The sequence below is a fragment of the Anomaloglossus baeobatrachus genome, unplaced genomic scaffold (assembly GCF_048569485.1).
Source record: "Anomaloglossus baeobatrachus isolate aAnoBae1 unplaced genomic scaffold, aAnoBae1.hap1 Scaffold_442, whole genome shotgun sequence".
Classification (NCBI taxonomy): domain Eukaryota; kingdom Metazoa; phylum Chordata; class Amphibia; order Anura; family Aromobatidae; genus Anomaloglossus; species Anomaloglossus baeobatrachus.
The window spans coordinates 236,726-261,967 of record NW_027443757.1 but is presented as its reverse complement, the minus strand read 5'-3'; the positions used below and the strand labels follow the sequence as shown (position 1 = coordinate 261,967).

Below are 25,242 nucleotides of genomic sequence, written 5' to 3'. Positions count from 1 at the left end.
AAAAACCGTAGTGTGAAAGCCGCAGCCACCCCCGGATCACTGGTAGTGTGGATTCCACCAGAGAGATCAGTGATCACTACAATCTGGAGAGCTCAGCAGTAAATGTGTCATTTCCCTGCAGCAGCTCCTAGAGGCCACACTAAGTATTACACCACTTTCATTGCAATCAATAGACGCCTGTGTAATGTACAGCCGTGCCCAGTCCTCCAAGGTAAAATGTTCTTCACTGCTGCTCTCTGCTAGCCCGGAGAATGGGTGTCCTTAAAGGGGTATTCCTATGGCAAATCCCCGCCACTGGAACGTGGTCCTGGGGTGTCCATTAGCCGACAGCGCAGGACTGAAGGGGAAGATATGAGCGTACAACATGTTCGCTAGATTACTGCAGAGAAAGGTGGGCTCGTGTCTCGCGTCTGTGGAATGAGGCTAGGGAGCAGTTCACATCAGGCAGATAAGCTCACTTTTCCGGCTGCACGGACCTTTACAGATCACAATGATCCCCATCATCCCTACCAGAATCACAGACCACCTATCTGTGACGATATCAGCAGTAACACTGTATGATGCCACTGTTATGGGGTCCTCCTGCTCACCCGGCATGCCTCTGTGCTCGTGGACGATGACCAGTGACCTCGTTGGCTTTGCAGGCCCGGACCAGCGCTCCCATCTCGTGCTTGCCTCTGTTCATGCGCTGAGCATTGGGGAACACCAACTTTAACTCCTAGAGAACAACAAGAGTGTAAGATCACACGATAGCGCCTCGTCCTGACGGCATGCTGGGAGTTGTAGTCTGTTGCGTGTTTGCATCTTATTACTGTATTTTTCGGATTATAAGGCACAAATTTGGGAGGAAAATAAAAGGTGCGTCTTATCCGAATGTAGCTTATCGGGAGGTGGTGGAGCATGGTCACAGGAGGCAGGGCAATGCTGCGGGCGCCGTGCTAGTGCTCATTGCGGGCAAAGAGGCAGGGGCCATCCTGAAAATGGCGGCGGTGCGGGCTTCAAATAATGGCGCATGCGCAGATGGAGCTCTCGGCTCAAGATCTCATTGGCGCATGCGCCGCCTCCGGCCCACTGATCTCCCAGCAGTGAACCTAAGGAAAATGGCGCGTGCACGATAAGATCTCGGCTTCTCATTGAGCGGAGAGCTAAATCTGTGCACACGCCGACTCCAGCCGCCATTTCCTTGAAGCCCGCACCGCAGACAGTTTCTGGATGTTCCCTGGCTTACAGCATCTGGTACAGCCACCGCACCGCCCGCAGCATCACCCTACTTCACCACCGCCCCTGCCTCTTGTGGCCCCCCTCTCCCACTGGTAAGACACTGGATTTTAAGACGGACCCCATTTTTTTCCCCCTAAATTTGGGGTGCGTCTTATAAAACGAAAGTATATATTTGGGGTCAAGTCTTGCTACATTACGCCCTGATATTTTGGAGACGTGACCCATGGATGCCGTCAGGGTTGGGTTGTGGTGGTCTTTTTGAGTTTGGGAGTTGTACCCCGTTTCCACAAGTCGGGGTGCACTGCCCTGTGCCAGATACCTTAGCAAACATTTTGAGTCGTGAACTGGGGTCCCTTGAGGTTGTGATCATGACCTTCGGATCCTCCACGCCGGCCCACTTATACTCATCGTCCATGTGCGAGGACACTCCTGAGAAGGCAACAGATCTGTGTTATGATGCGACGCAGACGTGTGCACGCCAGGTCATGCTGGGTCTTGTAGTCCCCGTTCTTACCTTCACCACCTTCATCATCAAACTCGAGCTGTTTCTGGAGAGTGAGGGCCTCTCTGCGGATCTCTGTGGGGATGAGCCTGTTTTCTGTGGATATAGAGGGGGGGTCAGTGTCTGGATCCGGCACGCTCCGTGTCTGAGCTCTACCACGGTGGCACTAACCTTCGAGCGCTCGTTTTAGCCGCTGCTTCTTGTCTTCTATGCTGTGCTGTTTGGCCTCCTGGGCCTTCCGGTACAGGTACTCCCTGCGTAGACGAGCCTCCCTGCGCAGCTACAGACAACGGAGGATTAGTCACTGGGCTGTATACATACATAGCGGAGCGAGCAGGGGTCTCTGTGGGGGCAATTATGGCCATCGCTAAGTGGAAGCCCGGCCTGATACCGGTGTAATATGTGGAGTCTCGGGGCATGAGCGCGGCTAGGAGGAGTGTGACTGGAGCACAGTATAGACCAGAGAGGACCGTGCTCGGCCACCGCTCCGGCCAATCTCCTAAGACCCCTGTAATATGGCACAGACCCGAGCAATGGCCCAGTATCAGCCAGTGAGAAGTAGCCATGGACACACAGGGCAGCGACACTCTGCAAACAGCCTCATCTGTACGGGGCGCAACACCCCCCCCAACATCCATCATATACGTACGGCGCAGGCTCCGTCCTCAGCGGGTGACACCACCGAGACTGGAGCGAGCGCTGTTTAACTACTTAGATGCTGAGGTGAAAGGTGAGCCGACATCTATGTAGTTATGGGGGTCCTGTCAGTCCACTGTGGGCCCCTGCAGCGGGGAGGCTCCATTCCAGACTTTTGTAATGGGGGGGCTCATGTAAAATGGAGATCATGTGATCAGGTTTAGGAGGCAACATCCGGGAGTGTGAGCTCAGCTCTGCTACATCTGTGTAACACGAGGACACCGGGGGCCGCGCAGTCCCGGCCCTCTACAGACGGGGACGTCCCTCCACACAGGGAGACCCCCTGAACAGACGTGGGACCCCCCTCTACACACAGAGACCCCCTGTAGAGACCCGGGACCCCCCTCTACACACGGAGACCCCCTGTACGGGGACCCCCCTCTACACACGGTGACCCCCTGCCTGTACGTGGACACCCCTCTACACACGGAGACCCCCTGTACGGACGTGGGACCCCCCTCTACACACGGAGACCCCCCTCTACACACGGAGACCCCCCCTCTACACACGGAGACCCCCCCTCTACACACGGAGACCCCCCTCTACACACGGAGACCCCCTTCTACACACGGAGACCCCCTGTACGGATGTGGTACACCCCCTCTACACAGAGACCCCCTGTATGGACGTGAGACCCCTTGTACAGACGCAAGACCCCCCTCTACACACGGAGACCCCCTGTAGAGACGTGGGACCCCCCTCTACAGACGCGGGACCCCCCTCTCCACACGGAGACCCCCTGTACAGACGTGGGACCCCCCTCTACACACGGAGACCCCCTGTACAGACGTGGGACCCCCCTCTACACACGGAGACCCCCTGTACGGATGTGGGACCCCCCTCTACACACGGAGACCCCCTGTACGGATGTGGGACCGCCCTCTACACACGGAGACCCCCTGTACAGATACAGATAGAGATATAAATAAAACCCCTCTACAGACAGGGACCCTCCTCTATATATGGGGGCATCCTCTACATAAAAGGGGACAACTCAAAACATACAGGACCCCCTTCTATATGTATGGGACACCTCTGTATACAGGGGATCACATCACCCCGCAGCCTGTACTCACCATGGTTCCGGCCGGTTCTCACACGTGGAAACGATCACTACAACTTCCCCGTCCTGCCGACCAATCCGCAACCAGAGATCAGATGCCCTCAGTAAACATGGCGCCCCCCAGTCGCACCATATCCGGAAGTGACGCAAGAGGAGGATGACTACTTCCGGGTTGGGAAGGTCATGTGAGAAGATAATGTCAGAAGGTGAGGAGCTGATTATGGGGACTGAGAACAGATAATACAGGGAGGAAAAGATGTCTGTGCGGCCGGAGAGAGGAGCTCACACCATACAGCGCAGCACACAGTATCACACAGGAGAGGATTAGATACACAGCTCAGCAGACAGTATCACACAGGAGAGGATTAGATACACTGCTCAGCACACAGTATCACACAGGAGAGGATTAGATACACAGCTCAGCACACAGTATCACACAGGAGAGGATTAGATACACAGCTCAGCAGACAGTATCACACAGGAGAGGATTAGATACACAGCTCAGCAGACAGTATCACACAGGATAGGATTAGATACACAGCTCAGCAGACAGTATCACACATGAGAGGATTAGATACACAGCTCAGCACACAGTATCGCACAGGAGAGGATTAGATACACAGCTCAGCAGACAGTATCACACAGGATAGGAATAGATACAAAGCTCAGCAGACAGTATCACACAGGATAGGATTAGATACACAGCTCAGCAGACAGTATCACACAGGAGAGGATTAGATACACAGCCCAGCAGACAGTATCACATAGGAGAGGATTAGATACACTGCTCAGCAGACAGTATCACACAAGAGAGGATTAGATACACTGCTCAGCAGACAGTATCACACAGCAGAGGATTAGATACACTGCTCAGCAGACAGTATCACACAGGAGAGGATTAGATACACAGCTCAGCAGACAGTATCACACAGGAGAGGCTTAGATACACAGCTCAGCAGACAGTATCACACAGGAGAGGATTAGATACACAGCCCAGCAGACAGTATCACACAGGATAGGATTACATACACAGCGCAGCACACAGTATCACACAGGAGAGGATTAGATACACAGCCCAGCAGACAGTATCACACAGGAGAGGATTAGATACACTGCTCAGCAGACAGTATCACACAGGAGAAGATTAGATACACAGCCCAGCAGACAGTATCACACAGGAGAGGATTAGATACACAGCTCAGCAAACAGTATCAAACAGGAGAGGATTAGATACACAGCTCAGCAGACAGTATCACACAGGAGAGGATTAGATACACAGCTCAGCACACAGTATCACACAGGAGAGGATTAGTGTGACGACATGGACTCTCATGGGTTAAAGTTTCTTAAAATCCAGCCAGACAGCATGATAGATTGTCTATAGACGGGGGAGAAGTCCCTCATTGTTTTTACAAGACTCTTGTTGACTCAATGTAATTGTGTTGGCCACTGAAAGCTAGACGTATTGTTCTCCAGACATTTCCAGTAACCATTGTATTGTAGTTGTGTATTGATAATGTAATTACCTTAGTAGCCATTGTCTAGTCGGTGACTCCCAGTTTACATGTACACCCTCAGTCTTTCTACCCATATCATTTAAATGAACATTGTCTATGCAGCTTGAGATTCATCCAATGGGAGAGGTGATCTTGTCCAACCAATCGATGAGGACGCAGTGTATCTAAGTGGAAGGCTGTGGCTATAAAAGGGACTTCTTTAAGCCACCAGGGTTGATGAAGGTTGATGGATCCAGTCTAAGCTCTTTGGAGCTGACTAGAGGATCAGGATATCTTATGGCTTCAATCTAGGGACTCCGGATCCGGTTGGAGACCATATCCACAGCCTAGGTATTTCGACTCCGGCTGCCAGGATTGTAACATCATACCAGGACTACCTAAGGAGGACACTCAGGTTGGGACAATCCGGTCACCTGGCTACAGACTTTACAGACCTCATACAGCTTCCTAAATCTGGCGTTATTCTGGTCACGGTGGGTGCCCGCCAAAAGCGGGGTGCTGCTGGACTGGAGTGAGTAGCCCTGGAACCTGTGAGGCATGGACATTCTAAATCCCTGGTGAGCCAGCGGAAGGGTGAGACTGTTGCCTGTTACATTTGTGTGTTTTGCTGGTTATGTGTTATGTGCCGTTAATTGTTTGGGGATCCAATAAAGTCTAATTATTGTGGTTCCCTCACCCTGTGTTGTCTGAGTAGTGTTACGCCCAGGGTTAAGGAGGCCGGCGTTCAGTTGGGATGAGCCCTGAGCCACGCTGTCTTTCTAAAGGCGGCGGGTTTTAGTGGACGAGAGCACCCACTGAGCCCCGTGTCTCCACAATTGGTGGCAGCGGTGGGATACTACTCAGCCTGGTTTACCCAGGGGAGCTGCAGTGTACTGGTGTTTTCGGACACCGTCCAGGGCTCAACAACCAGGGAGGCACATAAGCAGGTTTCGGACGCTGCCATGTCCAACCCCACCAGCTCAGCCATGGGACAAGGACCAGAGAGGAGTTACGACCGCAGCAGTAAATGGATGCTACAGGATCTGTGCCAGATGCGAAAGATTGACTACAGGAACACTGACACTCGGTCAGACTTGATCCGGAAATTAGTCTGTTGGGATGCCCAGAATGATGCAGAGGATGATGAGGACACTGCCGTTGTGGTATCAGAGGAGGTAAACCCTGTATCTCATCCTAGATCCAGTGACAGTCTGGAAACAAACCAAACCCAAGCAGACCGAGTCAAGGAATTGTTTACTGCATTGGGGCCTGAAGCTTCAAGGGAAGAGAGGGCTGGTGTTCTGCAATTTGTGTTTGGATTTCCAATTTCCTCACCATCAGCACCTACCTCCAGGATAGACCAGCACCAAGGAAGTCATCTTCGCTACAGGGATGTGCCAGTGTTTAATGATTCCAGCACTGAGATAGATGAACACTTGCAAAACTTTGAGATGCTAATGCGTATGCACCAGGTGCCCACAGATGAGTGGTCCAAATACCTGTGGACAAGCTTGCCGGTCCGGGCCAGGAGGCTGTCCGATCACTTGGGCCTCAGGACTGCTTGGACTACGGAATTATTAAGGACACTTTGTTGGCCCTTTTTACCATAACACCCGAGAGACATCGCACTAAGTTCCGGACTATGTCTCGCCAGGGTGTCTCGTACGTCGAATTTGGCAGTCAACTCCGACGACACTGTAATCGCTGGCTCGATGGTCGGGCTGCCCACTCCGCTGCTGCCCTCCGTGATGTGATAGTGCTTGAACAGCTGCTGGTGCAGATGGACCCGGAAATCCGAGAATGGGTAGCTGACAGGAAGCCCGACACCCCAGAGCAAGCAGCGCGATTGGCTGACGAATTTACAGCCAACCGACCCAGCTGGAGGCCCAATAGGTCCCTCAACCATGGATCCAAGCGACCCCCAGACTCACGTGCTGGACTAACTCGTTACCCCACAGAAGCCCCAACAAGACAAAGGTTTACCAACAGGGTGGGTGACTTGTCTAACCCACGGCGCTGTTATACGTGTGGGCGCCTTGGACACATGGCCAAAGAGTGTCTACAAAACCGGGGCCCCATGCCTGGAGCCCGTCTACCAGTCAACATATGCCGAGATGAACCAACGAGACCTGAGGAATGCTACTCCCGAGAAACACCAATAGCTGAGGAAGTGGTTTATCCAGTCCACACCCTACGGCAGGCCGGACACCGTACACCAGCTAACCTCCATCCCCACATCCAGACGGTCAAGGTCGGTGATATACAGGCTCAGGGACTTCGAGACTCGGGATCTTCCATCACCCTGGTCAGCCCAGATATTGTTCCCACAGAACATCATTTACCTGGCCGCCAAGTGACCATCATCCTTGCTGGGGGCCAGCGCTCGAACATCCCTCTGGCACGAGTGCAGTTGGACTGGGGAACTGACCAAGGAGAGGTTGAAGTGGGGCTCATGGGCGGCCTCCCCACCCCTGTAATTTTGGGAAATGACCTAGGACAAGGACTATCCAGCCAGTTTGTCACCGCCATCACCCGCAGCCAAGCCAAACACCATCCTGGTGCAGGTCTTTCTTCCAGCCCATCAGAGGAGAACCCAACTCCTCAATCTTCAGCCTCCTCATCAGAGCCAACAAATGTGAGTACATCAGACCCAACTGTGGCCATTGATTGGGGGGAGATAGATCGTAAAGAGTTCAGGGAAGCTCAACTGTCAGACCCCACCTTAGAGCTTATCCGTAGTGCGGCCACCCAACCTGGGGGAGGAAATCAGGGGGAGGTATATAGATGGGAAAAAGGCCTCTTATATCGGGAGAAGCCCGCATCCTGCCCAGAAAAACCCTGGACCCGTGTACATCAGCTTGTGGTACCCCAGCCATACCGACCCCAACTGTTGCATTTAGCTCATGATGTTCCTGCGGCTGGGCACATGGGGACCAAAAAGACTCGGGCCCGCCTGCTGCGTAGTTTTTTCTGGCCAAGGGTCACTCAAGAAGTGCAAAAATACAGAGCCTCTTGCCCAGTGTGTCAGCGTATGGGGGGAGCCCCATGCCGTGCCCCACTTCAACCCATGCCCTTGATAGGAGAACCGTTCCAGAGAGTTGCCATTGATATAGTAGGCCCCTTAGCCATCCCCAGCCGCAGTGGAAAAAGATTCATCCTCACCCTGGTAGACTTTGCCACCCGTTACCCAGAAGCCATTGCCTTAACCTCCATAGATGCAGAGCACGTGGCTCAAGCTCTACTGGACATCTTTAGCCGGGTAGGGTTTCCACAGGAAGTATTGACTGACCAGGGGGCACAGTTCCAAAGTGAACTGATTCACACCCTGTGGGAAAAACATGGAGTCCGCCCCATGCGCACAACCCCCTACCATCCTGAAACAAATGGATTGTGTGAGCGCTTCAACAAAACGCTCAAACAGCTTATTAGCCGATATGTGGAGTCCGAGGGGGGGGACTGGGAGAAAAACTTGCAGCAGCTCCTTTTTGCTTACCGGGAGGTGCCGCAGGACTCCACTGGGTTCTCTCCCTTTGAATTGCTGTACGGCCGAAAAGTACGAGGGCCCCTAGAGCTGGTACGAGAGAGTTGGGAGGGCACCTTCCCCACAGAAGAGGTTCCCATACTGGACTATGTTCAAAAGTTTAGGGAAAGGATGAGGCACCTCATGGCGTTAGCCCAGGGGTGGGGAACCTCCGGCCCGCGGGCCGCATGCGGCCCGCCATGACCTTTTATGTGGCCCCCGGGCAGATTCCCGGGGGAGGCAGTGCTCGTGCTGTCACTGCGGTCTTGCTGCCGCCGGCCCTTTAAATCCACACATTGCTGTTTGTGCTGCAATGTGTTCTCCCGTCGGCCAGTGCCAATTGTGGGCGGGTCTACAGCAGCCTCAGCTTCCAGCCTTGTGTGTCCGCCCCCTGCCCTCCGGAGATCAGTGCCTGCCTTCTCCTTCTGATGCTGTGTGTCCGGCTCCTGCACTCCGGTGATGTGAATGCAGTGAGTCCAGCGCCGACCCTCTGCTGCTATGTGCCCTGCCCAATGCTTTGTGCCTCCCCACACCAGTTCTGTAAACCTTCTCCCCCAGAGTTGCATGAAACTCTCAGCGCAGTGTGCCCCCCAATGTCCTGTGTGCACCCCTCCCCCAGTCCTGTGTGCAGCCCCCCAATGTCCTGTGTGCACCCCATCACCCAGTAGTCCTGTTTGCATCCCCCCAAACCTGTGTGCACCCCTCCCCCAGTCCTGTGTGCAGCCCCCCAATGTCCTGTGTGCACCCCCACACAATCCTATGTGCAGCCCATCACCCAGTCCTGTGTGCACCCCCCCAGTCCTGTGTGCACCCCCCCCAGTCCTGTGTGCACCCCCCCAGTCCTGTGTGCACCCCCCCAGTCCTGTGTGCACCCCCCCAGTCCTGTGTGCACCCCCCCAGTCCTGTGTGCACCCCCCCAGTCCTGTGTGCACCCCCCCCAGTCCTGTGTGCACCCCCCCCAGTCCTGTGTGCACCCCCCCAGTCCTGTGTGCACCCCCCCAGTCCTGTGTGCACCCCCCCAGTCCTGTGTGCACCCCCCCAGTCCTGTGTGCACCCCCCAGTCCTGTGTGCACCCCCCCAGTCCTGTGTGCACCCCCCCAGTCCTGTGTGCACCCCCCCAGTCCTGTGTGCACCCCCCCAGTCCTGTGTGCAGCCCCCCAGTCCTGTGTGTGCCCCCCAGTCCTGTGTGTGCCCCCCAGTCCTGTGTGTGCCCCCCAGTCCTGTGTGTGCCCCCCAGTCCTGTGTGCGCCCCCCAGTCCTGTGTGCGCCCCCCAGTCCTGTGTTCACCCCCCCAGTCCTGTGTGCGCCCCCCAGTCCTGTGTTCACCCCCCCGTCCTGTGTTCACCCCCCCAGTCCTGTGTTCACCCCCCCAGTCCTGTGTTCACCCCCCCAGTCCTGTGTTCACCCCCCCAGTCCTGTGTTCACCCCCCCAGTCCTGTGTTCACCCCCCAGTCCTGTGTTCACCCCCCCAGTCCTGTGTTCACCCCCCCAGTCCTGTGTTCACCCCCCCAGTCCTGTGTTCACCCCCCCAGTCCTGTGTTCACCCCCCCAGTCCTGTGTTCACCCCCCCAGTCCTGTGTTCACCCCCCCAGTCCTGTGTTCACCCCCCCAGTCCTGTGTTCACCCCCCAGTCCTGTGTTCACCCCCCCAGTCCTGTGTTCACCCCCCCAGTCCTGTGTTCACCCCCCCAGTCCTGTGTTCACCCCCCCAGTCCTGTGTTCACCCTCCCAGTCCTGTGTGCACCCCCCCAGTCCTGTGTGCACCCCCCCAGTCCTGTGTGCACCCCCCCAGTCCTGTGTGCACCCCCCCAGTCCTGTGTGCACCCCCCCAGTCCTGTGTGCACCCCCCCAGTCCTGTGTGCAGCCCCCCAGTCCTGTGTGCAGCCCCCCCCAGTGATGTCTGTGCCTCCCCCCCCAGTGATGTCTGTGCCTCCCCCCCAGTGGTGTCTGTGCCTCCCCCCCAGTGGTGTCTGTGCCCCCAGCCCCTCCAGTGGTGTCTGTGCCCCCAGCCCCTCCAGTGGTGTCTGTGCCCCCAGCCCCTCCAGTGGTGTCTGTGCCCCCAGCCCCTCCAGTGGTGTCTGTGCCCCCAGCCCCTCCAGTGGTGTCTGTGCCCCCAGCCCCATGCCCCCAGTTAATTAATTGCTTCACCCAATATAGCAGGGTCATTTAAACATTGATAATTTTGTGCGGCCCCCGAAGGTTGGTAGAAATTTCCAAATGGCCCCCGACAGAAAAAAGGTTCCCCACCCCTGCGTTAGCCCATGGTAATTTAGAAGTGGCTCAGGAAAGGCAAAAACGATGTTACGACCGCACTGCCCGGCCCCGAGAATTTGCCTGTGGACAGAAGGTCCTAGTACTAGTACCGGTGCGGAAAAACAAGCTGCAAGCCATGTGGGCGGGTCCATTCACCATTACCAAGAAATGTGGCAATACTGACTACACCGTGGCCCTGGATCGAGCAGGTGTTCGTGAGCGTACCTACCACATCAATAGGCTAAAAGCTTATGAGGAACGAGAGGTCACCAATTTAGCAGTTTGTTGTCCAGAGTTAGATGACCCAGAGTTGGACCAGATCCCAGACCTATTAGTGGACTCCAAAAGGGAAATGGGGGTAAAAGATGTATCACAAGGGGAGCAGCTTTGTCCATCACAGAAACGACAGATATCAGACATACTCGGAACATATGAAACCCTGTTCACAAGTCAGCCTGGTAGAACCCCCCTGGTCCAGCATCATGTCAATACAGGGGCAGCCACCCCACTAAGACAACCCGCCTACCGGGTGACCCCTCCTGTGTTGGCAATGATGACATGTTAAATATGGGAGTCATAGTCCCCTCCCATAGCCCATGGGCTGCCAGTGTGGTATTGGTGCAAAAAAAGGACAAGAGTACTCGTTTCTGTGTGGACTATAGACGGCTCAATGAGGTCACGATTACAGATGCTTACCCCATGCCCCGGGTGGATGAACTACTAGATAGGTTAGGGGGGTCTCGGTTTATATCTACCCTCGATTTGAGCAAGGGATACTGGCAGATCCCACTCACAAAAGACGCTCAAGAGAAATCGGCCTTCATAACCCCTTTTGGCCTCTTTGAGTTTACCAGCATGCCTTTTGGGATGAAAAACGCCCCAGCCACCTTCCAGAGGATGGTAGACCATTTACTAGAGGGATGTCAGGGGTATGCCCAGGCCTATTTGGATGACATCGCTATCTTCAGCGACACTTGGGAAGAGCATCTTCAGCATGTGTCCCAGGTGCTGCAGAGGGTAGCCAAAGCCCAGCTCACCATCCGACCTGACAAATGCCAAATGGGGATGGCCGAAGTGCTATACCTGGGACATCGGGTGGGAAGTGGGTGCATTCGTCCCAAACCTGCAAAAGTAGAAGCCATTATCCAGTGGCCACGCCCGGTCCATCAAAAACAGGTCCGTGCATTTCTAGGAACCGCAAACTACTATCGAAAGTTTATCCCCAATTACAGTACCATAGCAAAACCGCTCACTGACCTCACAACCAAAAGATATGCCCGTAACCTTATCTGGACCCCAGAATGTGAAACTGCGTTCCTCCAATTGAAAGACCGGCTAGCCCAAAGCCCAGTCTTGACTGCTCCTGACTTCCGCCGCAGATTCATTGTCCAAACAGACGCATCGGACACAGGACTAGGAGCTGTACTTAGTCAAGTGGGGGACAACGGTGAGGAACATCCGATAGCTTACCTCTCCCGGAAACTGTTGGACCGAGAGAGGGCTTATGCCACCATAGAAAAAGAATGCCTGGCCATAGTCTGGGCCCTAAAAAAATTGCAGCCCTACCTCTATGGCAATGAGTTCACAGTCCTCACTGACCACAATCCATTGAGTTGGCTAAATCGCACTGCCGGGGACAACGGACGCTTGCTCAGGTGGAGTCTGGCATTACAATCTTACAATTTTTCCATCTCCCATAAACAAGGCAAGAACCATGGAAATGCGGATGGGCTTTCCCGACAAGAGGAGAAGGATGATCGGAAGCCTATCAAGTCTGGCTAATATTAAGAAGGGGGAGGAATGTGACGACATGGACTCTCATGGGTTAAAGTTTCTTAAAATCCAGCCAGACAGCATGATAGATTGTCTATAGAGGTAGGAGAAGTCCCTCATTGTTTTTACAAGACTCTTGTTGACTCAATGTAATTGTGTTGGCCACTGAAAGTTAGACGTATTGTTCTCCAGACATTTCCAGTAACCATTGTATTGTAGTTGTGTATTGATAATGTAATTACCTTAGTAGCCATTGTCTAGTCGGTGACTCCCAGTTTACATGTACACCCTCAGTCTTTCTACCCATATCATTTAAATGAACATTGTCTATGCAGCTTGAGATTCATCCAATGGGAGAGGTGATCTTGTCCAACCAATCGATGAGGACGCAGTGTATCTAAGTGGAAGGCTGTGGCTATAAAAGGGACTTCTTTAAGCCACCAGGGTTGATGAAGGTTGATGGATCCAGTCTAAGCTCTTTGGAGTTGACTAGAGGATCAGGATATCTTATGGCTTCAATCTAGGGACTCCGGATCCGGTTGGAGACCATATCCACAGCCTAGGTATTTCGACTCCGGCTGCCAGGATTGTAACATCATACCAGGACTACCTAAGGAGGACACTCAGGTTGGGACAATCCGGTCACCTGGCTACAGACTTTACAGACCTCATACAGCTTCCTAAATCTGGCGTTATTCTGGTCACGGTGGGTGCCCGCCAAAAGCGGGGTGCTGCTGGATTGGAGTAAATAGCCCTGGAACCTGTGAGGCATGGACATTCTAAATCCCTGGTGAGCCAGCGGAAGGGTGAGACTCTGTTGCCTGTTACATTTGTGTGTTTTGCTGGTTATGTGTTATGTGCCGTTAATTGTTTGGGGATCCAATAAAGTCTAATTATTGTGGTTCCCTCACCCTGTGTTGTCTGAGTAGTGTTACGCCCAGGGTTAAGGAGGCCGGCGTTCAGTTGGGATGAGCCCTGAGCCACGCTGTCTTTCTAAAGGCGGCGGGTTTTAGTGGACGAGAGCGCCCACTGAGCCCCGTGTCTCCACAATTAGATACACAGCTCAGCACACAGTATCACACAGGAGAGGATTAGATACACAGCTCAGCAGACAGTATCACACAGGAGAGGATTAGATACACAGCTCAGCAGACAGTATCACACATGAGAGGATTAGATACACAGCTCAGCACACAGTATCGCACAGGAGAGGATTAGATACACAGCTCAGCAGACAGTATCACACAGGATATGAATAGATACAAAGCTCAGCAGACAGTATCACACAGGATAGGATTAGATACACAGCTCAGCAGACAGTATCACACAGGAGAGGATTAGATACACAGCCCAGCAGACAGTATCACATAGGAGAGGATTAGATACACTGCTCAGCAGACAGTATCACACAAGAGAGGATTAGATACACTGCTCAGCAGACAGTATCACACAGCAGAGGATTAGATACACTGCTCAGCAGACAATATCACACAGGAGAGGATTAGATACACAGCTCAGCAGACAGTATCACACAGGAGAGGCTTAGATACACAGCTCAGCAGACAGTATCACAAAGGAGAGGATTAGATACACAGCCCAGCAGACAGTATCACACAGGATAGGATTACATACACAGCGCAGCACACAGTATCACACAGGAGAGGATTAGATACACAGCCCAGCAGACAGTATCACACAGGAGAGGATTAGATACACTGCTCAGCAGACAGTATCACACAGGAGAGGATTAGATACACAGCCCAGCAGACAGTATCACACAGGAGAGGATTAGATACACAGCTCAGCACACAGTATCGCACAGGAGAGGATTAGATACACAGCTCAGCAGACAGTATCACACAGGATATGAATAGATACACAGCTCAGCACACAGTATCGCACAGGAGAGGATTAGATACACAGCTCAGCAGACAGTATCACACAGGATATGAATAGATACAAAGCTCAGCAGACAGTATCACACAGGATAGGATTAGATACACAGCTCAGCAGACAGTATCACACAGGAGAGGATTAGATACACAGCCCAGCAGACAGTATCACATAGGAGAGGATTAGATACACTGCTCAGCAGACAGTATCACACAAGAGAGGATTAGATACACTGCTCAGCAGACAGTATCACACAGCAGAGGATTAGATACACTGCTCAGCAGACAATATCACACAGGAGAGGATTAGATACACAGCTCAGCAGACAGTATCACACAGGAGAGGCTTAGATACACAGCTCAGCAGACAGTATCACAAAGGAGAGGATTAGATACACAGCCCAGCAGACAGTATCACACAGGATAGGATTACATACACAGCGCAGCACACAGTATCACACAGGAGAGGATTAGATACACTGCTCAGCAGACAGTATCACACAGGAGAGGATTAGATACACAGCCCAGCAGACAGTATCACACAGGAGAGGATTAGATACACAGCTCAGCAAACAGTATCAAACAGGAGAGGATTAGATACACAGCTCAGCACACAGTATCACACAGGAGAGGATTAGATACACAGCTCAGCAGACAGTATCACACGGGAGAGGATTAGATACACAGCTCAGCAAACAGTATCACACAGGAGAGGATTAGATACACAGCTCAGCAGACAGCATCACACAGGAGAGGATTAGATACACTGCTCAGCAGACAGTATCACACAGGAGGATTAGATACACAGCTCAGCAGACAGTATCACACAGGAGAGGATTAGATACACAGCTCAGCAGACAGTATCACACAGGAGAGGATTAGATACACAGCTCAGCAGACAATATCACACAGGATAGGATTAGATACACAGCTCAGCACACAGTATCACACAGGAGAGGATTAGATACACAGCTCAGCAGACAGTATCACACAGGATAGGATTAGATACACAGCTCAGCAGACAGTATTACACAGGAGAGGATTAGATACACAGCTCAGCAGACAGTATCACACAGGAGAGGCTTAGATACACAGCTCAGCAGACAGTATCACACAGGAGAGGATTAGATACACAGCCCAGCAGACAGTATCACACAGGATAGGATTACATACACAGCGCAGCACACAGTATCACACAGGAGAGGATTAGATACACAGCCCAGCAGACAGTATCACACAGGAGAGGATTAGATACACTGCTCAGCAGACAGTATCACACAGGAGAGGATTAGATACACAGCCCAGCAGACAGTATCACACAGGAGAGGATTAGATACACAGCTCAGCAAACAGTATCAAACAGGAGAGGATTAGATACACAGCTCAGCACACAGTATCACACAGGAGAGGATTAGATACACAGCTCAGCAGACAGTATCACACAGGAGAGGATTAGATACACAGCTCAGCAAACAGTATCACACAGGAGAGGATTAGATACACGGCTCAGCAGACAGTATCACACAGGACAGGATTAGATACACGGCTCAGCAGACAGTATCACACATGAGAGGATTAGATACACAGCTCAGCAGACTGTATCACACAGTAGAGGCTTAGATACACGGCTCAGCAGACAGTATCACACAGGAGAGGATTAGATACACAGCTCAGCAGACAGTATCACACAGGAGAGGATTAGATACACAGCTCAGCAGACAGTATCACACAGGAGAGGATTAGATACACAGCTCAGCAGACAGTATCACACAGGAGAGGATTAGATACACAGCCCAGCAGACAGTATCACACAGGAGAGGATTAGATACACAGCGCAGCACACAGTATCACACAGGAGAGGATTCGATACACAGCCCAGCAGACAGTATCACACAGGAGAGGATTAGATACACTGCTCAGCAGACAGTATCACACAGGAGAGGATTAGATACACAGCCCAGCAGACAGTATCACACAGGAGAGGATTAGATACACTGCATAGCAGACAGTATCACACAGGAGAGGATTAGATACACAGCTCAGCAGACAGTATCACACAGGAGAGGATTAGATACACAGCTCAGCACACAGTATCACACAGGAGAGGATTAGATACACAGCTCAGCAAACAGTATCACACAGGAGAGGATTAGATACACAGCTCAGCACACAGTATCACACAGGAGAGGATTAGATACACAGCTCAGCACACAGCATCACACAGGACAGGATTAGATACACAGCTTAGCACACAGGATAGGATTAGATACATAGCTCAGCACACAGGATAGGATTAGATACACAGCTCAGCAGACAGTATCACACAGCAGAGGATTAGATACACTGCTCAGCAGACAGTATCACACAGGAGAAGCTTAGATACACAGCTCAGCACACAGTATCACACAGGATAGGATTAGATACACAGCTCAGCAGACAGTATCACACAGGATAGGATTAGATACACAGCTCAGCACACAGTATCACACAGGAGAGGATTAGATACACAGCTCAGCAGACAGTATCACACAGGAGAGGATTAGATACACAGCTCAGTAGACAGTATTACACAGGAGAGGATTAGATACACAGCTCAGCAGACAGTATCACACAGGAGAGGATTAAATACACAGCTCAGCAGACAGTATCACACAGGACAGGATTAGATACACAGCTCAGCAGACAGTATTACACAGGAGAGGATTAAATACACAGCTCAGCAGACAGTATCACACAGGACAGGATTAGATACACGGCTCAGCAGACAGTATCACACATGAGAGGATTAGATACACAGCTCAGCAGACTGTATCACACAGGAGAGGCTTAGATACACGGCTCGGCAGACAGTATCACACAGGAGAGGATTAGATACACAGCTCAGCAGACATTATCACACAGGAGAGGATTAGATACACAGCTCAGCAGACAGTATCACACAGGAGAGGATTAGATACACAGCCCAGCAGACAGTATCACACAGGAGAGGATTAGATACACAGCTCAGCACACAGTATCACACAGGATAGGATTAGATACACAGCTCAGCAGACAGTATCACACAGGAGAGGATTAGATACACAGCTCAGCAGACAGTATCACACAGGAGAGGATTAGATACACAGCCCAGCAGACAGTATCACACAGGAGAGGATTAGATACACAGCTCAGCACACAGTATCACACAGGATAGGATTAGATACACAGCTCAGCAGACAGTATCACACAGGAGAGGATTAGATACACAGCCCAGCAGACAGTATCACACAGGAGAGGATTAGATACACTGCTCAGCAGACAGAATCACACAGGAGAGGTTTAGATACACAGCTCAGCAGACAGTATTACACAGGAGAGGATTAGATACACAGCTCAGCAGACAGCATTACACAGGACAGGATTAGATACAGAGCTCAGCAGACAGTATCACACAGGACAGGATTAAATACAGAGCTCAGCAGACAGTATCACACAGGACAGGATTAGATACAGAGCTCAGCAGACAGTATCACACAGGACAGGATTAGATGCACAGCTCAGCACACAGTATCACACAGGAGAGGATTAGATACACAGCTCAGCAGACAGTATCACACAGGAGAGGATTAGATACACAGCTCAGCACACAGGAGAGGATTAGATACACGGCTCAGCAGACAGTATCACACAGGAGAGGATTAGATACACAGCTCAGCAGACAGTATCACACAGGAGAGGATTAGATACACAGCTCAGCAGACAGTATCACACAGGAGAGGATTAGATACACAGCTCAGCAGACTGTATCACACAGGCTAGGATTAGATACACAGCTCAGCAGACAGTATCACAGAGGAGAGGATTAGATACACAGCTCAGCAGACAGTATCACACAGGACAGGATTAGATACACAGCTCAGCACACAGTATCACACAGGAGAGGATTAGATACACAGCTCAGCAGACAGTATCACACAGGAGAGGATTAGATACACAGCTCAGCACACAGTATCACACAGGATAGGATTAGATACACAGCTCAGCACACAGTATCACACAGGAGAGGATTAGATACACAGCTCAGCACACAGTATCACACAGCAGAGGATTAGATACACAGCTCAGCAGACAGTATCACACAAGAGAGGATTAGATACACTGCTCAGCAGACAGTATCACACAGCAGAGGATTAGATACACTGCTCAGCAGACAGTATCACACAGGAGAGGATTAGATACACACCTCAGCAGACAGTATCACACAGGAGAGACTTAGATACACAGCTCAGCAGACAGTATCACACAGGAGAGGATTAGATACACAGCCCAGCAGACAGTATCACACAGGATAGGATTACATACACAGCGCAGCACACAGTATCACACAGGAGAGGATTAGATACACAGCCCAGCAGACAGTATCACACAGGAGAGGATTAGATACACTGCTCAGCAGACAGTATCACACAGGAGAGGATTAGATACACAGCCCAACAGACAGTATCACACAGGAGAGGATTAGATACACAGCTCAGCAAACAATATCACACAGGAGAGGATTAGATACACAGCTCAGCACACAGTATTACACAGGAGAGGATTAGATACACAGCTCAGCAGACTGTATCACACAGGCTAGGATTAGATACACAGCTCAGCAGACAGTATCACAGAGGAGAGGATTAGATACACAGCTCAGCAGACAGTATCACACAGGACAGGATTAGATACACAGCTCAGCAGACAGTATTACATAGGAGAGGATTAGATACACAGCTCAGCACACAGTATCACACAGGAGAGGATTAGATACACAGCTCAGCAGACAGTATCACACAGGAGAGGATTAGATACACAGCTCAGCACACAGTATCACACAGGATAGGATTAGATACACAGCTCAGCACACAGTATCACACAGGAGAGGATTAGATACACAGCTCAGCACACAGTATCACACAGGAGAGGATTAGATACACAGCTCAGCAGACAGTATCACACAGGAGAGGATTAGATACACAGCTCAGCAGACAGTATCACACAAGAGAGGATTAGATACACTGCTCAGCAGACAGTATCACACAGCAGAGGATTAGATACACTGCTCAGCAGACAGTATCACACAGGAGAGGATTAGATACACACCTCAGCAGACAGTATCACACAGGAGAGGCTTAGATACACAGCTCAGCAGACAGTATCACACAGGAGAGGATTAGATACACAGCTCAGCAGACAGTATCACACAGGAGAGGATTAGATACACAGCTCAGCAGACAGTATCACACAGGAGAGGATTAGATACACAGCCCAGCAGACAGTATCACACAGGAGAGGATTAGATACACAGCGCAGCACACAGTATCACACAGGAGAGGATTAGATACACAGCCCAGCAGACAGTATCACACAGGAGAGGATTAGATACACTGCTCAGCAGACAGTATCACACAGGAGAGGATTAGATACACAGCCCAGCAGACAGTATCACACAGGAGAGGATTAGATACACTGCATAGCAGACAGTATCACACAGGAGAGGATTAGATACACAGCTCAGCAGACAGTATCACACAGGAGAGGATTAGATACACAGCTCAGCACACAGTATCACACAGGAGAGGATTAGATACACAGCTCAGCAAACAGTATCACACAGGAGAGGATTAGATACACAGCTCAGCACACAGTATCACACAGGAGAGGATTAGATACACAGCTCAGCACACAGCATCACACAGGACAGGATTAGATACACAGCTTAGCACACAGGATAGGATTAGATACATAGCTCAGCACACAGGATAGGATTAGATACACAGCTCAGCAGACAGTATCACACAGCAGAGGATTAGATACACTGCTCAGCAGACAGTATCACACAGGAGAAGCTTAGATACACAGCTCAGCACACAGTATCACACAGGATAGGATTAGATACACAGCTCAGCAGACAGTATCACACAGGATAGGATTAGATACACAGCTCAGCACACAGTATCACACAGGAGAGGATTAGATACACAGCTCAGCAGACAGTATCACACAGGATAGGATTAGATACACAGCTCAGTAGACAGTATTACACAGGAGAGGATTAGATACACAGCTCAGCAGACAGTATCACACAGGACAGGATTAGATACACGGCTCAGCAGACAGTATCACACATGAGAGGATTAGATACACAGCTCAGCAGACTGTATCACACAGGAGAGGCTTAGATACACGGCTCGGCAGACAGTATCACACAGGAGAGGATTAGATACACAGCTCAGCAGACATTATCACACAGGAGAGGATTAGATACACAGCTCAGCAGACAGTATCACACAGGAGAGGATTAGATACACAGCCCAGCAGACAGTATCACACAGGAGAGGATTAGATACACAGCTCAGCACACAGTATCACACAGGATAGGATTAGATACACAGCTCAGCAGACAGTATCACACAGGAGAGGATTAGATACACAGCCCAGCAGACAGTATCACACAGGAGAGGATTAGATACACAGCTCAGCACACAGTATCACACAGGATAGGATTAGATACACAGCTCAGCAGACAGTATCACACAGGAGAGGATTAGATACACAGCCCAGCAGACAGTATCACACAGGAGAGGATTAGATACACTGCTCAGCAGACAGAATCACACAGGAGAGGTTTAGATACACAGCTCAGCAGACAGTATTACACAGGAGAGGATTAGATACACAGCTCAGCAGACAGCATTACACAGGACAGGATTAGATACAGAGCTCAGCAGACAGTATCACACAGGACAGGATTAGATACAGAGCTCAGCAGACAGTATCACACAGGACAGGATTAGATACAGAGCTCAGCAGACAGTATCACACAGGACAGGATTAGATGCACAGCTCAGCACACAGTATCACACAGGAGAGGATTAGATACACAGCTCAGCAGACAGTATCACAGGAGAGGATTAGATACACAGCTCAGCACACAGGAGAGGATTAGATACACGGCTCAGCAGACAGTATCACACAGGAGAGGATTAGATACACAGCTCAGCAGACAGTATCACACAGGAGAGGATTAGATACACAGCTCAGCAGACAGTATCACACAGGAGAGGATTAGATACACAGCTCAGCAGACAGTATCACACATGAGAGGATTAGATACACAGCTCAGCACACAGTATCGCACAGGAGAGGATTAGATACACAGCTCAGCAGACAGTATCACACAGGATATGAATAGATACAAAGCTCAGCAGACAGTATCACACAGGATAGGATTAGATACACAGCTCAGCAGACAGTATCACACAGGAGAGGATTAGATACACAGCCCAGCAGACAGTATCACATAGGAGAGGATTAGATACACTGCTCAGCAGACAGTATCACACAAGAGAGGATTAGATACACTGCTCAACAGACAGTATCACACAGCAGAGGATTAGATACACTGCTCAGCAGACAATATCACACAGGAGAGGATTAGATACACAGCTCAGCAGACAGTATCACACAGGAGAGGCTTAGATACACAGCTCAGCAGACAGTATCACACAGGAGAGGATTAGATACACAGCCCAGCAGACAGTATCACACAGGATAGGATTACATACACAGCGCAGCACACAGTATCACACAGGAGAGGATTAGATACACAGCCCAGCAGACAGTATCACACAGGAGAGGATTAGATACACTGCTCAGCAGACAGTATCACACAGGAGAGGATTAGATACACAGCCCAGCAGACAGTATCACACAGGAGAGGATTAGATACACAGCTCAGCAAACAGTATCAAACAGGAGAGGATTAGATACACAGCTCAGCACACAGTATCACACAGGAGAGGATTAGATACACAGCTCAGCAGACAGTATCACACGGGAGAGGATTAGATACACAGCTCAGCAAACAGTATCACACAGGAGAGGATTAGATACACAGCTCAGCAGACAGCATCACACAGGAGAGGATTAGATACACTGCTCAGCAGACAGTATCACACAGGAGGATTAGATACACAGCTCAGCAGACAGTATCACACAGGAGAGGATTAGATACACAGCTCAGCAGACAGTATCACACAGGAGAGGATTAGATACACAGCTCAGCAGACAATATCACACAGGATAGGATTAGATACACAGCTCAGCACACAGTATCACACAGGAGAGGATTAGATACACAGCTCAGCAGACAGTATCACACAGGATAGGATTAGATACACAGCTCAGCAGACAGTATTACACAGGAGAGGATTAGATACACAGCTCAGCAGACAGTATCACACAGGAGAGGCTTAGATACACAGCTCAGCAGACAGTATCACACAGGAGAGGATTAGATACACAGCCCAGCAGACAGTATCACACAGGATAGGATTACATACACAGCGCAGCACACAGTATCACACAGGAGAGGATTAGATACACAGCCCAGCAGACAGTATCACACAGGAGAGGATTAGATACACTGCTCAGCAGACAGTATCACACAGGAGAGGATTAGATACACAGCCCAGCAGACAGTATCACACAGGAGAGGATTAGATACACAGCTCAGCAAACAGTATCAAACAGGAGAGGATTAGATACACAGCTCAGCACACAGTATCACACAGGAGAGGATTAGATACACAGCTCAGCAGACAGTATCACACAGGAGAGGATTAGATACACAGCTCAGCAAACAGTATCACACAGGAGAGGATTAGATACACGGCTCAGCAGACAGTATCACACAGGACAGGATTAGATACACGGCTCAGCAGACAGTATCACACATGAGAGGATTAGATACACAGCTCAGCAGACTGTATCACACAGTAGAGGCTTAGATACACGGCTCAGCAGACAGTATCACACAGGAGAGGATTAGATACACAGCTCAGCAGACAGTATCACACAGGAGAGGATTAGATACACAGCTCAGCAGACAGTATCACACAGGAGAGGATTAGATACACAGCTCAGCAGACAGTATCACACAGGAGAGGATTAGATACACAGCCCAGCAGACAGTATCACACAGGAGAGGATTAGATACACAGCGCAGCACACAGTATCACACAGGAGAGGATTAGATACACAGCCCAGCAGACAGTATCACACAGGAGAGGATTAGATACACTGCTCAGCAGACAGTATCACACAGGAGAGGATTAGATACACAGCCCAGCAGACAGTATCACACAGGAGAGGATTAGATACACTGCATAGCAGACAGTATCACACAGGAGAGGATTAGATACACAGCTCAGCAGACAGTATCACACAGGAGAGGATTAGATACACAGCTCAGCACACAGTATCACACAGGAGAGGATTAGATACACAGCTCAGCAAACAGTATCACACAGGAGAGGATTAGATACACAGCTCAGCACACAGTATCACACAGGAGAGGATTAGATACACAGCTCAGCACACAGCATCACACAGGACAGGATTAGATACACAGCTTAGCACACAGGATAGGATTAGATACATAGCTCAGCACACAGGATAGGATTAGATACACAGCTCAGCAGACAGTATCACACAGCAGAGGATTAGATACACTGCTCAGCAGACAGTATCACACAGGAGAAGCTTAGATACACAGCTCAGCACACAGTATCACACAGGATAGGATTAGATACACAGCTCAGCAGACAGTATCACACAGGATAGGATTAGATACACAGCTCAGCACACAGTATCACACAGGAGAGGATTAGATACACAGCTCAGCAGACAGTATCACACAGGATAGGATTAGATACACAGCTCAGTAGACAGTATTACACAGGAGAGGATTAGATACACAGCTCAGCAGACAGTATCACACAGGAGAGGATTAAATACACAGCTCAGCAGACAGTATCACACAGGACAGGATTAGATACACAGCTCAGCAGACAGTATCACACAGGAGAGGATTAAATACACAGCTCATCAGACAGTATCACACAGGAGAGGATTAGATACACAGCTCAACACACAGTATTACACAGGAGAGGATTAGATACACAGCTCAGCAGACTGTATCACACAGGCTAGGATTAGATACACAGCTCAGCAGACAGTATCACAGAGGAGAGGATTAGATACACAGCTCAGCAGACAGTATCACACAGGACAGGATTAGATACACAGCTCAGCAGACAGTATTACATAGGAGAGGATTAGATACACAGCTCAGCACACAGTATCACACAGGAGAGGATTAGATACACAGCTCAGCAGACAGTATCACACAGGAGAGGATTAGATACACAGCTCAGCACACAGTATCACACAGGATAGGATTAGATACACAGCTCAGCACACAGTATCACACAGGAGAGGATTAGATACACAGCTCAGCACACAGTATCACACAGGAGAGGATTAGATACACAGCTCAGCAGACAGTATCACACAGGAGAGGATTAGATACACAGCTCAGCAGACAGTATCACACAAGAGAGGATTAGATACACTGCTCAGCAGACAGTATCACACAGCAGAGGATTAGATACACTGCTCAGCAGACAGTATCACACAGGAGAGGATTAGATACACACCTCAGCAGACAGTATCACACAGGAGAGGCTTAGATACACAGCTCAGCAGACAGTATCACACATGAGAGGATTAGATACACAGCTCAGCAGACTGTATCACACAGTAGAGGCTTAGATACACGGCTCAGCAGACAGTATCACACAGGAGAGGATTAGATACACAGCTCAGCAGACAGTATCACACAGGAGAGGATTAGATACACAGCTCAGCAGACAGTATCACACAGGAGAGGATTAGATACACAGCCCAGCAGACAGTATCACACAGGAGAGGATTAGATACACAGCGCAGCACACAGTATCA

The 25,242-nt window shown here is 50.4% G+C and overlaps 2 protein-coding genes across 2 annotated transcripts in view; one reads left to right on the top strand and one right to left on the bottom strand.

Moving 5' to 3' along the window:
- Window positions 1–566: 566 nt before the first annotated feature.
- On the bottom strand, window positions 567–3,613 carry LOC142279872 (U3 small nucleolar ribonucleoprotein IMP4-like). The gene is made up of 5 exons (XM_075332707.1): window positions 3,496–3,613; window positions 1,895–2,003; window positions 1,736–1,819; window positions 1,541–1,650; window positions 567–718 (listed from the first exon to the last, which is right to left on the bottom strand). Exons 1-5 carry the CDS (start codon window positions 3,496–3,498, stop codon window positions 587–589), a joined length of 438 nt encoding a protein of 145 aa, XP_075188822.1. The 5' UTR covers window positions 3,499–3,613; the 3' UTR covers window positions 567–586.
- Window positions 3,614–3,656: 43 nt separating this feature from the next.
- The window catches only part of LOC142279871 (uncharacterized), a 153,098-nt gene continuing 131,512 nt past the window's right edge, over window positions 3,657–25,242 (top strand). Inside the window, exon 1 of the mRNA XM_075332706.1 lies at window positions 3,657–3,688. Within this exon, the coding sequence (XP_075188821.1) occupies window positions 3,679–3,688 (10 nt within the window). The 5' untranslated portion in view covers window positions 3,657–3,678. The remainder of the gene's footprint in view (window positions 3,689–25,242) is intronic.

Coding starts and splice junctions, on each gene's coding strand:
- LOC142279872 (XM_075332707.1), bottom strand. Junction 1,820..1,894: donor GCTAAAACGAGCGCTCGAAG/GTTAGTGCCACC, acceptor CTATATCCACAG/AAAACAGGCTCATCCCCACA. Junction 719..1,540: donor GACTCAAAATGTTTGCTAAG/GTATCTGGCACA, acceptor GTTGTTCTCTAG/GAGTTAAAGTTGGTGTTCCC.